This window comes from Copidosoma floridanum, unplaced genomic scaffold, assembly GCF_036245765.1.
Source record: "Copidosoma floridanum isolate Cflo_tuat_1 unplaced genomic scaffold, Cflo_Japanese_pri ptg000025l, whole genome shotgun sequence".
Lineage (NCBI taxonomy): Eukaryota > Metazoa > Arthropoda > Insecta > Hymenoptera > Encyrtidae > Copidosoma > Copidosoma floridanum.
Window position 1 is genome coordinate 5,172,132 of NW_028321902.1, and position 12,350 is coordinate 5,184,481.

Consider the following 12,350-nt stretch of genomic DNA (forward strand, 5'->3'; position numbering starts at 1 on the left):
TTTAGTATAAATACATTCAGAATTTTTTTCTTTTTCCTTCTTTCATAATATTTGTAAATTTTCATTTTGGATTAATTTAAATTCTTTCATCATATTTAATCCGATTAAGAAATCAAACTTGATTTCCTCACTTTCTACTACGAACATATCAAATTGACTTTTCTATATAATAAATTTTTACTCTTATATTTATCATTCCATTCGCTTTCGTTGCACCATTAATCGCCATCAAATTAGCTTTTTCTGTTTTAAGTTTATCATTTTCGTTTTTTAATTTTATCAATTTATAATTTATTAAGGATACATTTGATTCTTAATCATAAATCCCGATTACTTCTACTAAATTGTTTATAAGTAATTTGATGTGAATCAATGGTGGAACTACAAGTTTTTTTGAACTGCGCATCATTTAATTCGACTTCTAACTGAGAGTTGTTTATTAAATTAATTTTATTCTTTTCCTCTTTTTCATCGTCAGCTGAAATTTCTTTTGATTTAAACCAACAATTTGATTCGAGAGTGAAATCGAGTGCCTTTATTTAATTTTTCGCATATTTTATATGTACTGTAAAATTTCTTTTTTTCTGAAGTTTTCTTTCTAACTAAATATTAATTTTTATGGATTTCTCTGTAAGGGTCCTCGACTTCTTTTAAACTTTCTCTATTGTTTTGTTGTTACCATACGCATCAAACCAAAACCCCATAAGCAATTCCAAGTGGAATTCCAAATGTATTATAAGTGTGTTTATAGGTGGAGTTACAAATACACAACGTTGCATCCGAAAATTGATTAACTAATTTATTTATTTTGCAATTATGTAAATATTTCCTCACTTCAAGCCTTATAGGGAATGCTGATACAACACAACTTCTCTCTTTTACTTGAAACCTTTATAAAGTTAAAAATCGTACGGCCAGATAGTAAACCTGAGCCCGAGTAGGTCCTTAATATCATTCAACCTTTCTCGTAGATTCGCAAAACTGTAAGCCTTAAGCTACCTTTATGGGAGTCGTCGGATTTTCAAGTTCCGGATGAGACTGTACAAAACAACTCCTGGAATGAGCCACGCTCCCAACAAAGATCAGGTGGCTTTTTAAACAGCGACTGCAGCTATGCCTGGATAAGCTGCGACAAAAGTTTATTTGTAGTGAATGTCACGTCTGGTGAGTACGTAACATCATGGACCTTCACATATAAGATAACCACTGTGTCAGCCTTTCCTGCTCGTCCAGGAAGTTTGCCCTTACTTCTGGTGGGGCTTGATAGCAATGCTATTAGAATTCAAGATTCCGTTGGGCAATTGTGTGTTTTTGATTGTTGCATTTCCAAAATTTTATGTACTATTCTAGTGAGTATAATTTGTTTTTAGTGCCATGTACTAGTTTTATCTCATAGTAGATGGTTTTAGCTTTAATGAGATACTAATTATTTTTAAAGGTACCAGCTGGTGTTGAACAGGCGTGTGTGATGTACGGTGGGGCCGACTGGGAAAATTTTAATGAAGAAAATCGAGACTTAGTTTTACCAGAAAATAGTGGATTAATCTTTGTATCACTCAGAAACTTTCAGCACTTGATAGTTGATCTTAATAGAGATTCATGGTCTAAGTCATCTTACGGTGATAAGCCTATCGTAGCCTGTTTAGAATTTGTTAATTCTTCACCTGCAGTACAACCTCCAAAAAGTAATGAAGTAGAACCTTCAGAAAGTAATGAGCTAGAACCTTCAACAAGTAATGAAGTAGAATTATTCTTTTCAGCATACAATTTGATAAATGAAGGTAAATTTGTAACTATTTTTCTCGCACATAACTGTATTGGTGATTGACAAAATGAAATGTTGTGATTTTAGAAACTGAACATTATATGAAGTTCAATAGAAAAGAATTTGAGGCTACTGCACTGTCCAACGAAAAACTATGCACTGTCTTGCAGTGCTCTTCCAAAATTGGCTGTTTGATGAGTTGTTGCTTAGGTCGTATTATGATCTGGGAGTTTAATGGATTTCTCACATGGGTGAGTCCAATTTTGGATAAGTACGCATTTATCACTCATGCAGTACTTCTTGAACCCACCGACGACCCCAAGCCCTGTTGTTTCTTATGGGCCGCTTATCAGGTAAACATCTTTTTTTTCTCCTTCAATTATGTAACTCGATATTCACAAATCAATTTTAAAATACTTGTTTTTAGGGTAGTACACCAGATTCAGTAACAGTGCTACGCATGTATATGTTAATGTTTAAACCCGAAATCTCAAAACGTTTTGCAAACAGCTGGAGAAAAAATACCTCGAAATCGGCCAAGGGACGACGATTTTCACCATATCCCATTATAAGTAACAACAATGAGTCACGTAGATTTCACCATAAACCAATGTCTCAATCTTGGGACATTGATGGTGATGTTTACAACTTGGCAGTAGAAAAGACACTTGAGACGTGTCGCAAGCCCGATCGAGATGGGCTTGGACCATTAAATTATACGCCTTTTCTAACTGCGCCATGCGCAACAATAAATGCTCAACCAAAATTTGTTACTCAAATAAATAACAAGAGTGATACACATTATGTTGTATACCCAAAACGGAAGATCTTCACGAGAAAGACGGCTTTAAAAATGGTAATTGAGCCTGATGATGAAATAGTCAAAAAGCGGCGAAAACTTAACAACCAATCCAGGGACTTAACATTGAATGGTTGTATACTTTATCTACATATATATATATATATATATATATATATATATATATATATATATATTTGTGAACCTCGTTTTATTATAATTTTAATGTATTCGTTCAATTGCTTGTTTTAGATTTGGATCAATCGGGATCATCTGACTGTAGGCTTAGCAAGACTAAAATATGTAGCACACCACTTGTGCAACGGAAAGAGAATGAAAAAATAAACAACTTGGATACTCAAACGCCGCAATCAATTCTCAGAATTCAGTGCAAGTCTCGTGCGCCTAGTTACGATTTTACTGAGGTGAGCTAAATGTATAAGGTCAAAAATATGTAAAAGGATTTATAAGGCCGCATATGTATATAAAATGATTTAATAAATTAACTTATAAATTAATTAAAGGATAATGTGAACGATGAAGCAGATACCCCAAAAAAACATTTGGTAGCTAAGAAAGTACATGATCAACTCGAGCATACTGAAAGTGAAGACTATAAGTTTTCGTTACCCGAAACAGTTGAAGATGTTCCGGTTATCTCTGAAGGTTTGTGATCAAAAAAGACATATTTACCGTAACATTTAAGGTAGTTGTTTCCCAATGTATAGGTTAATCGTATGTATAAATATACAATAATAAGGTTATGTTCAACTATCATCCCGTATTTGTTTGCGTTATGTTAACCCACAAATGACGCATCTAGCGCATTTTTGGTAGATCTAAAACATGACAGGTATCAGTTTAAATGTAGCTCGGTAAAATAATACACATGACTTATTTAATTGGTTTTATTGATATGGGAGGCTTGTTCGTTACCCCCTATGAACTTGATATCGCCATAACTCAGAGGAAAAATGATAAACGATTGGATTGTACATGTAGTTGTAAGGCTGAGCAAGTGTAAGTATATGTAATAGGTGAACTTGTATATTCAACAAAGTACATTTAGAGGTTATTAAAATGAAAGCAAACAATAAGAAAAATTTCTTATGACATCTTTACCAACATAGGCACGAGAAGTTATCGATTGATAATGCAATTTCCACTGACATAGCACCAAAATGGGGGGAAAAAGCTAAACATAATGTGAAACATGTATACGAGCAATTCGGTATTCGGTACACTGCAATAAAAATATTGCTTCTTCGGTGTAAATTTACTGATTGTTTATTTTCTGCATGTCGTCTGCTTGGCACGATTGTGATTACGATTTCCCTGGCACCACTTAATTCTAAACTTCAAAATAGTGTCAGGTTTTAGTTTTACTAAGATATGCTAAATGCGGCACTTATGGGTTAACATGACGAATTTAAAATATCAGAGAGAAATGTGAATACCTCTCCGTACGTAGGTACATAAACATATGCATCTACCTATTTGTAACTTGTGCTCATGTGACAATGTGGTGTTGCTCCTTACGTGATACTCTTGGTTTTACTGTAAAAACTATCAATATTATAAATACTGCGACGGACATTGAAAATAAAAAGACCTACTCTGGACTTGATATATTTACAATAAGAATAGTAAATTTACTACAGTAATTATAATGCCTGCCATGATGGAGTATTTTACTTTTGCAAGATACTTAATACTCAAACAACAAATAGTGTGAACACGACTGTTATTTCTATTAATGAAGTTTAAGACGAATATAAAGAAACAATTTATGCATGTTTATTTTCTGTATTGAAGTTGTAAATAATCGTTTCGTAAATATAAAATCCTACATAAACTTTACAGTCAACATGGTAATGTTACTACGAGATTTATAAAACTGAACAATACAAGTAGTAAATTTATTATGATGAACTTAGTAAAGTTACTATGACGGGCGTTGGGAATAAAAAGACCTACGTACAACGTAGTACAATTGCAATGGTTGGTATCTACTACTCTTTAGTTGGTATTTTGACTATTACGACTGTAATTTTATGAACAATGTGGTACATATACACAAGACTTTTTTTACAGTGTATCTTCCAAAATCAAACGAAGAGCACTATTTTGATTACTATTACTTTAAAACTATGTTGTAAAAAAATCTCAAAAAAATGTATGTGTTTCTTTACTGCCTAAGATAGTTTTCAGTAGTTTTTCAATTATTTATAAATAGGCGGTAAGTTACAATTTTTTAAATAATGAGACTATGTAGTGTTTGTACCATTGCTCTAATATTAAAAGAGTGATTTTTTGACGAGGATATTATAATAACGACGTGGTTAATCGGTCTCAAATTTTTTAAACATATTTCTCGACGCTTAGATTAGTTTTGCTGAAAATTTCGTACCTTTTTAAATACTTTTGATTTAGGAAACAACTAGCTTAAGTAACTAAAAATCGAATTTTGAGAGAATGAACGCAAATTTTATTTTCAGATGTTTGTCAAACGACCACTTTCAAATTTGCACATCCAACTGGATTACAGAAGTAAGTTCCTTCAAGTAAAAAAAAAAATTTCAATGTATTAAATTTGTATGAATTTTTCAGATTTCTAACGCCAATTCGCTTCGATGGGGATGAGATAATGAGTGTCTTGGAACTAGATCATACTGGTAATGTAGAAAACCCCGTGGGAACAACTTCACGGCAACCTCAAACCTATTTTATAATGCCTTCAATATTTACAGACCAAATAAACCAAAGTACGTCATTGCCAGAGGAAATGGAAAAAATATCGGAACATGTAAAAAAAACATCCGATGTTCCAAACATATTCATCGAAAAAGTCTCATCATCGTCTGATGTTGAAGAACCTGAGGAAGATAGCAACATGTTGACTTTACCAAACAACCCACTTATGGAGCCGACGGATGATTGTAAGGAAGAGTATTTTAGCAAATCCACTCTTACAAAACGAACTCGAGGACGACCCAAAAAAGTAATTGAATTATCAGAGTCATCAAAATCAACTACAACAATACGCACGAGGAGAGCTGGATCTTCTACCAAGGATGTAGCCCCTACAGTGAAACCCACTAGGAAAACTAGAGCTGCATCTGTTGCTAAAGAAAATGTTGATTTGAAAACTGACGAAATGGCTGAAGAACAACAAGTATTTACAGTGCGGTCGTCGAGAGCATCTAAATTTAAAAAAAATACTTCGATAGTTGCTGACAAACGCTCAAAGGCCGGATGGATATCCAAGGATGACGAACAAATCACATCTACTGAATCGGTACCTGCCAACGATGATCTGCCAATGTCTCACACTCAAAGTAGAATAGCTGAGTCCGTAGACAATGATAAAAAAGGATTGTCAAAAATAAGACCAACCAGAGCCAGGACCGTATCGAAAAATGAACAACAATCAACCACCACTAGAAAAAAAAGAGCAGGTGCGGTAGTCCAGGAAAATGATCAGGCTACACCCACAGCGAAAGAAGATAATAAACGATGTTTGAGGAAGACGCGAGCCTCGTCACTGGCAAAGGAAACCAGTAACAATATCATCAACTTGAGTAACCCACCAGCCAGGGCAGAAATTATACGAGCAATCCAGACTACGAGACCTTCCAGTTCAGAGCCCACAATTCGCAGGCGTAAGTGCTCTGTCCAGTCAGAACCGGGAGACATCGAAAAAATTTTAATTGACACAAGAACTGTAAAGTCAAAGAGTAAAGCGGAAAAAAGGAATACGACAGGTCGAGGTCGCAGAGCGACTAGCGTCGATTCAATCGTGAGTGTGCCTGAAGGTAGGCGTGTAATACGCAGTTTACTCACTAAAACGATCATCAAGGAAGTCATCCCCGAAGAGCCAATATCCATGAAACAAACAAGAAAGAGAAAATATGCTTTTTCTGTTACTGGTAATGAAGCTAAGAAAGTACGTGATCAACTCGAGCATACTGAAAGTGAAGACTATAAGTTTTCGTTACCCGAAACAGTTGAAGATGTTCCGGTTATCTCTGAAGGTTTGTGATCAAAAAAGATATATTTACCGCAACATTCAAAGTGAATAAGAATCAAATTTTGAGAAAATGAAACTTTTATTTTCAGATGTTTGTCAAACGACCACTTTCAAATTTGCACATCCGACTGGATTACAGAATTAAGTTCCTTCAAGTAAAAAAAAAAAGAATGTTCGATGTGTAAAATTCATATGAATTTTACAGATTTCTAACGCCCATTCGCATCGATGGGGTTGAAACAACGAGTATCTTGGAGGTAGTTGATACTGGCAATGTAAAAAAACTTTGGGCCAAAATTCAACCGCGAAGCTGTTTTATAATGCCTAAAAAAGCGAAAAACAAAGAACAATGATGTGTCAATTAAATGTTTTTCATTTAATCTGTTGATATTTTGTCGTTTTTCGTTTTTTTTTATTTTTTTCCAAACGAGAAAGCAGATTGTAATATACTTTTGTAAATAATTGATTAATACATCATCATAGTTTTATAAAGGTTTGAGTCTAGTAATTTTTAAGCAAGTCCTAAATTCCCTTTCATACATACCTCATAGATCATATCAAGCAAAAAAAACATGTTAAGATCATGGAATTTAAAACATATCAATCAATTGTCGTCACATGTTAAATAAATTTTTTTGACACTCAACATTCAAAGCCACTGATAATACCAGTACTTTACTTTTTTCAGGCCACAAAATACGATATTTAGTATTATTGGAATTAAGCATCCCTTGAACGCTACTTTTCAAATTCGGTATAAGAAAATAAAAATAACGTCAGCATTTCAGATCTTATCAATTAGTTCATGTAGAAATTTACCATACAATTTTATCAAAAAAGGCATATGCTACAGATTCTTTTGTCTCTTTCGTTGTTTTTTTGAACATGAAGTCTATGGAATCCGAAATAGTCATCCCATGTAATATAAATAGACAGTCACAAGAAAATAAAACAATAGCTATTGTATTAAAATTTCTCGTACTTATCGTTTTATTTTTCATCTACAATTTATGTGATAAATTAGGCAAATTCGTTATACATATCAGTTGGCGTGCAAAATAAATAACGTTTAATCGTCGATTCGACATTTTGACTAGAATGGCACAAATGTAAAACGCTCAATATATACGTGTGTATATGTATATATCAAACAATGAGAATAGTTACAAAAGCGGTTGTATACAAAAACAAGGTCAATTACCTCCATAAGCTGAGAGAAATAACTTAAAAATACTGCAACAGGTGGAAAACAGGGAGGGATCGAACACGTTATTTATGTACAACATAAGTAGATAGTGGGAACCACCCTAATATCCAAATGCTCGGAATAAAAATAAGAATCAGTAGCGCGCGTAGCGACCGTAGTAGTTGGCTGCACGGCCACCCTCGATGGGATTGCAGGAGAAGAGTGCGTCCCCTCGGTAACCCTCGGCGCACCTGAAAAGTAAGTGATAATTTTTTGTTTTATCAATTCATCGATACCCACGTATTGAATAATTTACATAAATTTTATCACTCTTAATGTATTTTTTTTATACCTCCTTGATACTTGGCGTGTATTTCTTTTAGTATGATTAATAATACTTACTGGCACACTGCAATGTGTCTTCTAGGTGTACAATTGGCATTGAAACCGCACTCATGGCCCGTGCACGGGTTCTGACAGGCAAAGTTGATGCACGCCTGATTGTCCGGGCACTCGTTGTTGGACAAGCACTCGCCCCTCTTACAACTGATAACATGATATGTCATACATCACTTAAATCAGATCAAATTGCATACAATGCAATATATATACACACGTGTACCTGATTAGCGCGTTTCCAACATAGCCGTGGGGACACCTGCACACCGGGCGCTTCTTACCCGTGTTGTCATGGCCCGGTCGGCACTCGGCGTTGGCACCGCACGGATTCCCGCTGCACAGGTCCTCTGCAAGTCAATGAACATTGTAGCCCCAAAGAGTTATTGTTGTTATCGGGGGCATTTTGCATAATGTACGCGCTAATATTAATTTAATACACGTATGTATGTATATATTATACAATCGGTGAAGGGCCGACAGAAAACGAAGGGGTCGCCAGTTTTGTCCTTGGGACAACTGCAGACGGGCGTTACGTCGCGGAGCTCGCAATTGGCGTTGGTGCCGCAGGTGCCCTCGCAAGGATCGACGCATTTCTGATAGAGGCAGGCAGGCTTGCCGGCAGGAGTCGGAGTGCTGGGTGCACTCGGGCTGGCAGGATATGAGCGGGTTACCCAGCCAATTCTGCAAGAATGAGAAAAAAAATTTCAATGGTTATGTATTTTACGTATGTAATGTATATGTGGTTTAAAAGATGTGTATGATGATGATGACCTTGGGACAGGCGCAGTTGGCTCGGTGGTTGATGACGTTGCACTCGGCGCTCTCGGCGCATACGGAGGCGCACGGGCTCTCGCAGCGAAAGTCCTTCGAGCAGTGCTGGTGCTGGGGACAGTCAAAGTCGGACTCGCACTCGTGACGGCAGCCTTCGAGAGGACGCCCTCGGTATCCCGACAAACAAGAGCACACCGCCACGCCGTTCTTGACTTCGCACTTGGTGTTGGCCCCACAAGGATTTGGGCTCTTGCACGGCGCCTCTGTTTGGGATATCATCATGAAATTTACTTTTACGCCAGGGAGTAAATGTATGTAGTTGTTCATAACATTGAGAAAAAAAGAAAAAAAAAAGAAAAAATGTTTTTGCCAGGGTCGTAGACGCAATTGTGCAGAGGATTGCCCGTGTGACCTGGAGGACAGTTGCACACCGGTATGTGGTTGACCGTCTGGCAGAGCGCGTTTGTGCCGCAGGCGTAGGTACACGGATCGATGCATCGGTTCCCACTGCAGGTGCGGCTTCCAATGCAATCCTCGTTTACTGCAATTTCGGGGACAAAACAGATATATTATTTCTTTTATTTGCAGGATTTTTAATCCCCATTGATTCCCGTTAAAAATTTTTAAATTATATTTTAGTATTGGTAATTTAAAAAACATATACGCGCTCGGTTAATGATTGTTGATCAAAGTGACCATGCACACCCTTTATTGAATTGCACTATTTTTCTTTTTAACTCGCATTTATTTTATTTTCAGAAAAGAAACAAGTTAATCGGTATAGTAGTTGTTCGAATCGTAAAAGAAGAAGATAAAAAAAATAAAATAAATTGTGAGAACTAGTCAATAACGCGATCCAGAAATGTGTGATGAAAAGATTACGAAATAAGGCTCGATGAGGAACCAAAAAAAGGGGCTACGTGACCTTGCGCGTTCGCCGTGCGTAATAATATAATCGTTTGCCATGCAATTATGGTATATACAAGTGAGCTTGATACTCCACTTGTATGTACTATATTTCCGTAAATATATATACACGCGCACACCTTTTTATAGTGACGTAAGTGCTCGATGATAGATTAGGCATTGCCAATTAAGTATGTTGCAGGTATACGAAACGTAAAAACTGACATTGTGGCTGATGATGATGATGATGATTATAATAATAATAAATACTTACTGATGCATTCGACACGCTCGCACCTCGTAAGAGGATCGCCATCGTACAGATTCAAACACGAACAAACCGGCCGGCCCTCGCTCATCGTACACCTGGCGTGCTGGCCGCATGTGTGGCTATCACAACTGGTTGCTGTGTGTTTGTTGAAAACCATGTATGTTCATTTTTTTTTCTTTGCAATTTTTGTTCCCAACCCACGACATATTTCGCTTCAATTACAGAAAAAAATTTCACTTTCGTAAAAATGGTAAAAAATGGTGAAAAACGTCTTTCCCCACCTTATAATTATTAGAAAATGGCTCGAAACCATAAAAAAATTTAAAGATCCAAATTGGGGTGGAGCACCACTTCTGCGTAATTACCGCATTTTCTAATTTTAAAATAGCAACAATTTTTTAAATTTATTTTAAGAGAAAAATATTTTTTTCTTATAACCGGCCAAGAGATTTCAAACCATTTCTATGATCCTCGAAAAAAAATTCCCCTTTTTCCGGGATTAGCGCAACGAAATACTTAGTGTGTCCCAAGTCTTGGAAAATTGTTTCTCATTGATTCAAGGTTGATAAATAAATCGGAGGTATAACAAAGGTGCACTTCATAAATAAATTTAAGTCATCGAGTAAAAACCTGTATCAAATGTATACCTCCACGTGCAAAAAATGAACCTTGTATGGGTATACACAAGTATAGTTTGAAACCAGTTGACCTTCGCCATAGAATGATAATACGTCAGAGGCCCATATATTTATACAAATAATATTACTTCGTCGTTGAAATATCTCAAAAACGAATCGGCTTGCGGGTTTTTTTATTTTATTTTCGATCTTTAAATATTATCTTCGCTCTTCTACGCGTATAGGGATACACTTTACTCGTAAGATTGTTTTTATTTTATCAGTTAATGCTATAGTATACATCAAAGAAAATTTTTTAACGACTGTTCCAATGAACAGATGTGAAAAATAAAATAAAATAAAATTCAGAGTTGCCGGAAAAACACAAGGTATAATGATAAAATCGATTTAAAGCTTCTCCCACTAGTATTTCTGAATTGCTACGTGTAAGAAAAACCTCCAGTCTTTGTTCGCATACGCGGCGAATAATCGTTTCCTGTAACTTTGAGACTTACTCTGCCAAGTACGCGATTGAATAAGGGGTATCATAAAAATTCTTCGCTCCACTTGCTTATATATACAGTGCACACCTATTATTGCGTAATAATTAAAATGATGGACAATTACCTCGAGCACCCGATTGGTTGGGTCTTTTGCGCATCAACAGAACATCAAAAATAATAACCGCGAAAAATAAGTAATTATTTAACCGATCTATATCAATTATCGTTTGAGCGAAGATTTCAATCGCACGAGTTTCAATAGCTGAATTTTCGTGAAAAAAAATTAATTTCCTTATTTACTCAATAGTTGAATGTATAGTGTTGGGGAAAATAAAAACAACAACAAGGGCACTTACCTCCACTGAGTACCTTCGAGCCGTAAAATACGTTGCTTGCCCATGGGCAGCATCGCCACCGCCGAAGTGGCACACAGCGCGACCAGCAGAACTGTAGTCTGCATTAGCTTCATTTTGCTAGCTGTAGACCTTTTCAAAAAGCGGAGAAAAGAAAGTTGTATCGTTTATCGGTTTAAAATATCGGTTTAAAATATCGGTTTTGAAAATTGAGAGATCAATAATTTATATTTTGAAGGCTCGCAATGGAAAAAGCGAATTATCGTTTTCCGCGAGGCAAACAAGATTGATCAAGTATGTACCCTGGAAAAAAAAGGTTCGGAAGCTCACTTGAAGCCGACGACTGATTTGAATGAAAAATCGGCAAGGTAAGTGTATACACAGATGTAACGATCGAAGAGCGGAGAGTACGTATAAAAGAGTACTTATACGCGACGGTTAAACGATCCGCGCTTGGCTGGACCGCGAGGCGAACTGACTCTGAAATCGTCAAAAGCAAGTCACTATATAATCCCATGGCTACAACGTTTAAGTTAAAAGCGATGTGTGTGTATATATATATATATATGCACATGTGAGTACACCGATGGAATCCATGGCCAGTAAGCGCCCCGGGTTTTGCGGGGATTGGCGCTTGTGTTATTTTATTTATTTAATCAATAAACAAAGCGGCCAGTAAGCGCCCCGGGTTGTGTGGGGATTGGCGCTTGTGTTATTTTATTTATTCAATTAATAAACAAAGCGGCCAGT

General features: G+C 36.2%; 1 protein-coding gene and 1 pseudogene across 1 annotated transcript; one reads left to right on the forward strand and one right to left on the reverse strand.

Moving 5' to 3' along the window:
- Nucleotides 1-5,328: 5,328 nt before the first annotated feature.
- LOC149373955 (uncharacterized) lies at nucleotides 5,329-7,028 on the forward strand. The gene is made up of 2 exons (XM_089595356.1): nucleotides 5,329-6,598; nucleotides 6,684-7,028. Exons 1-2 carry the CDS (start codon nucleotides 5,350-5,352, stop codon nucleotides 6,737-6,739), a joined length of 1,305 nt encoding a protein of 434 aa, XP_089451482.1. The 5' UTR covers nucleotides 5,329-5,349; the 3' UTR covers nucleotides 6,740-7,028.
- An 893-nt stretch (nucleotides 7,029-7,921) lies between these two features.
- LOC149373956 (uncharacterized) lies at nucleotides 7,922-11,720 on the reverse strand (annotated as a pseudogene).
- Nucleotides 11,721-12,350: the final 630 nt, after the last annotated feature.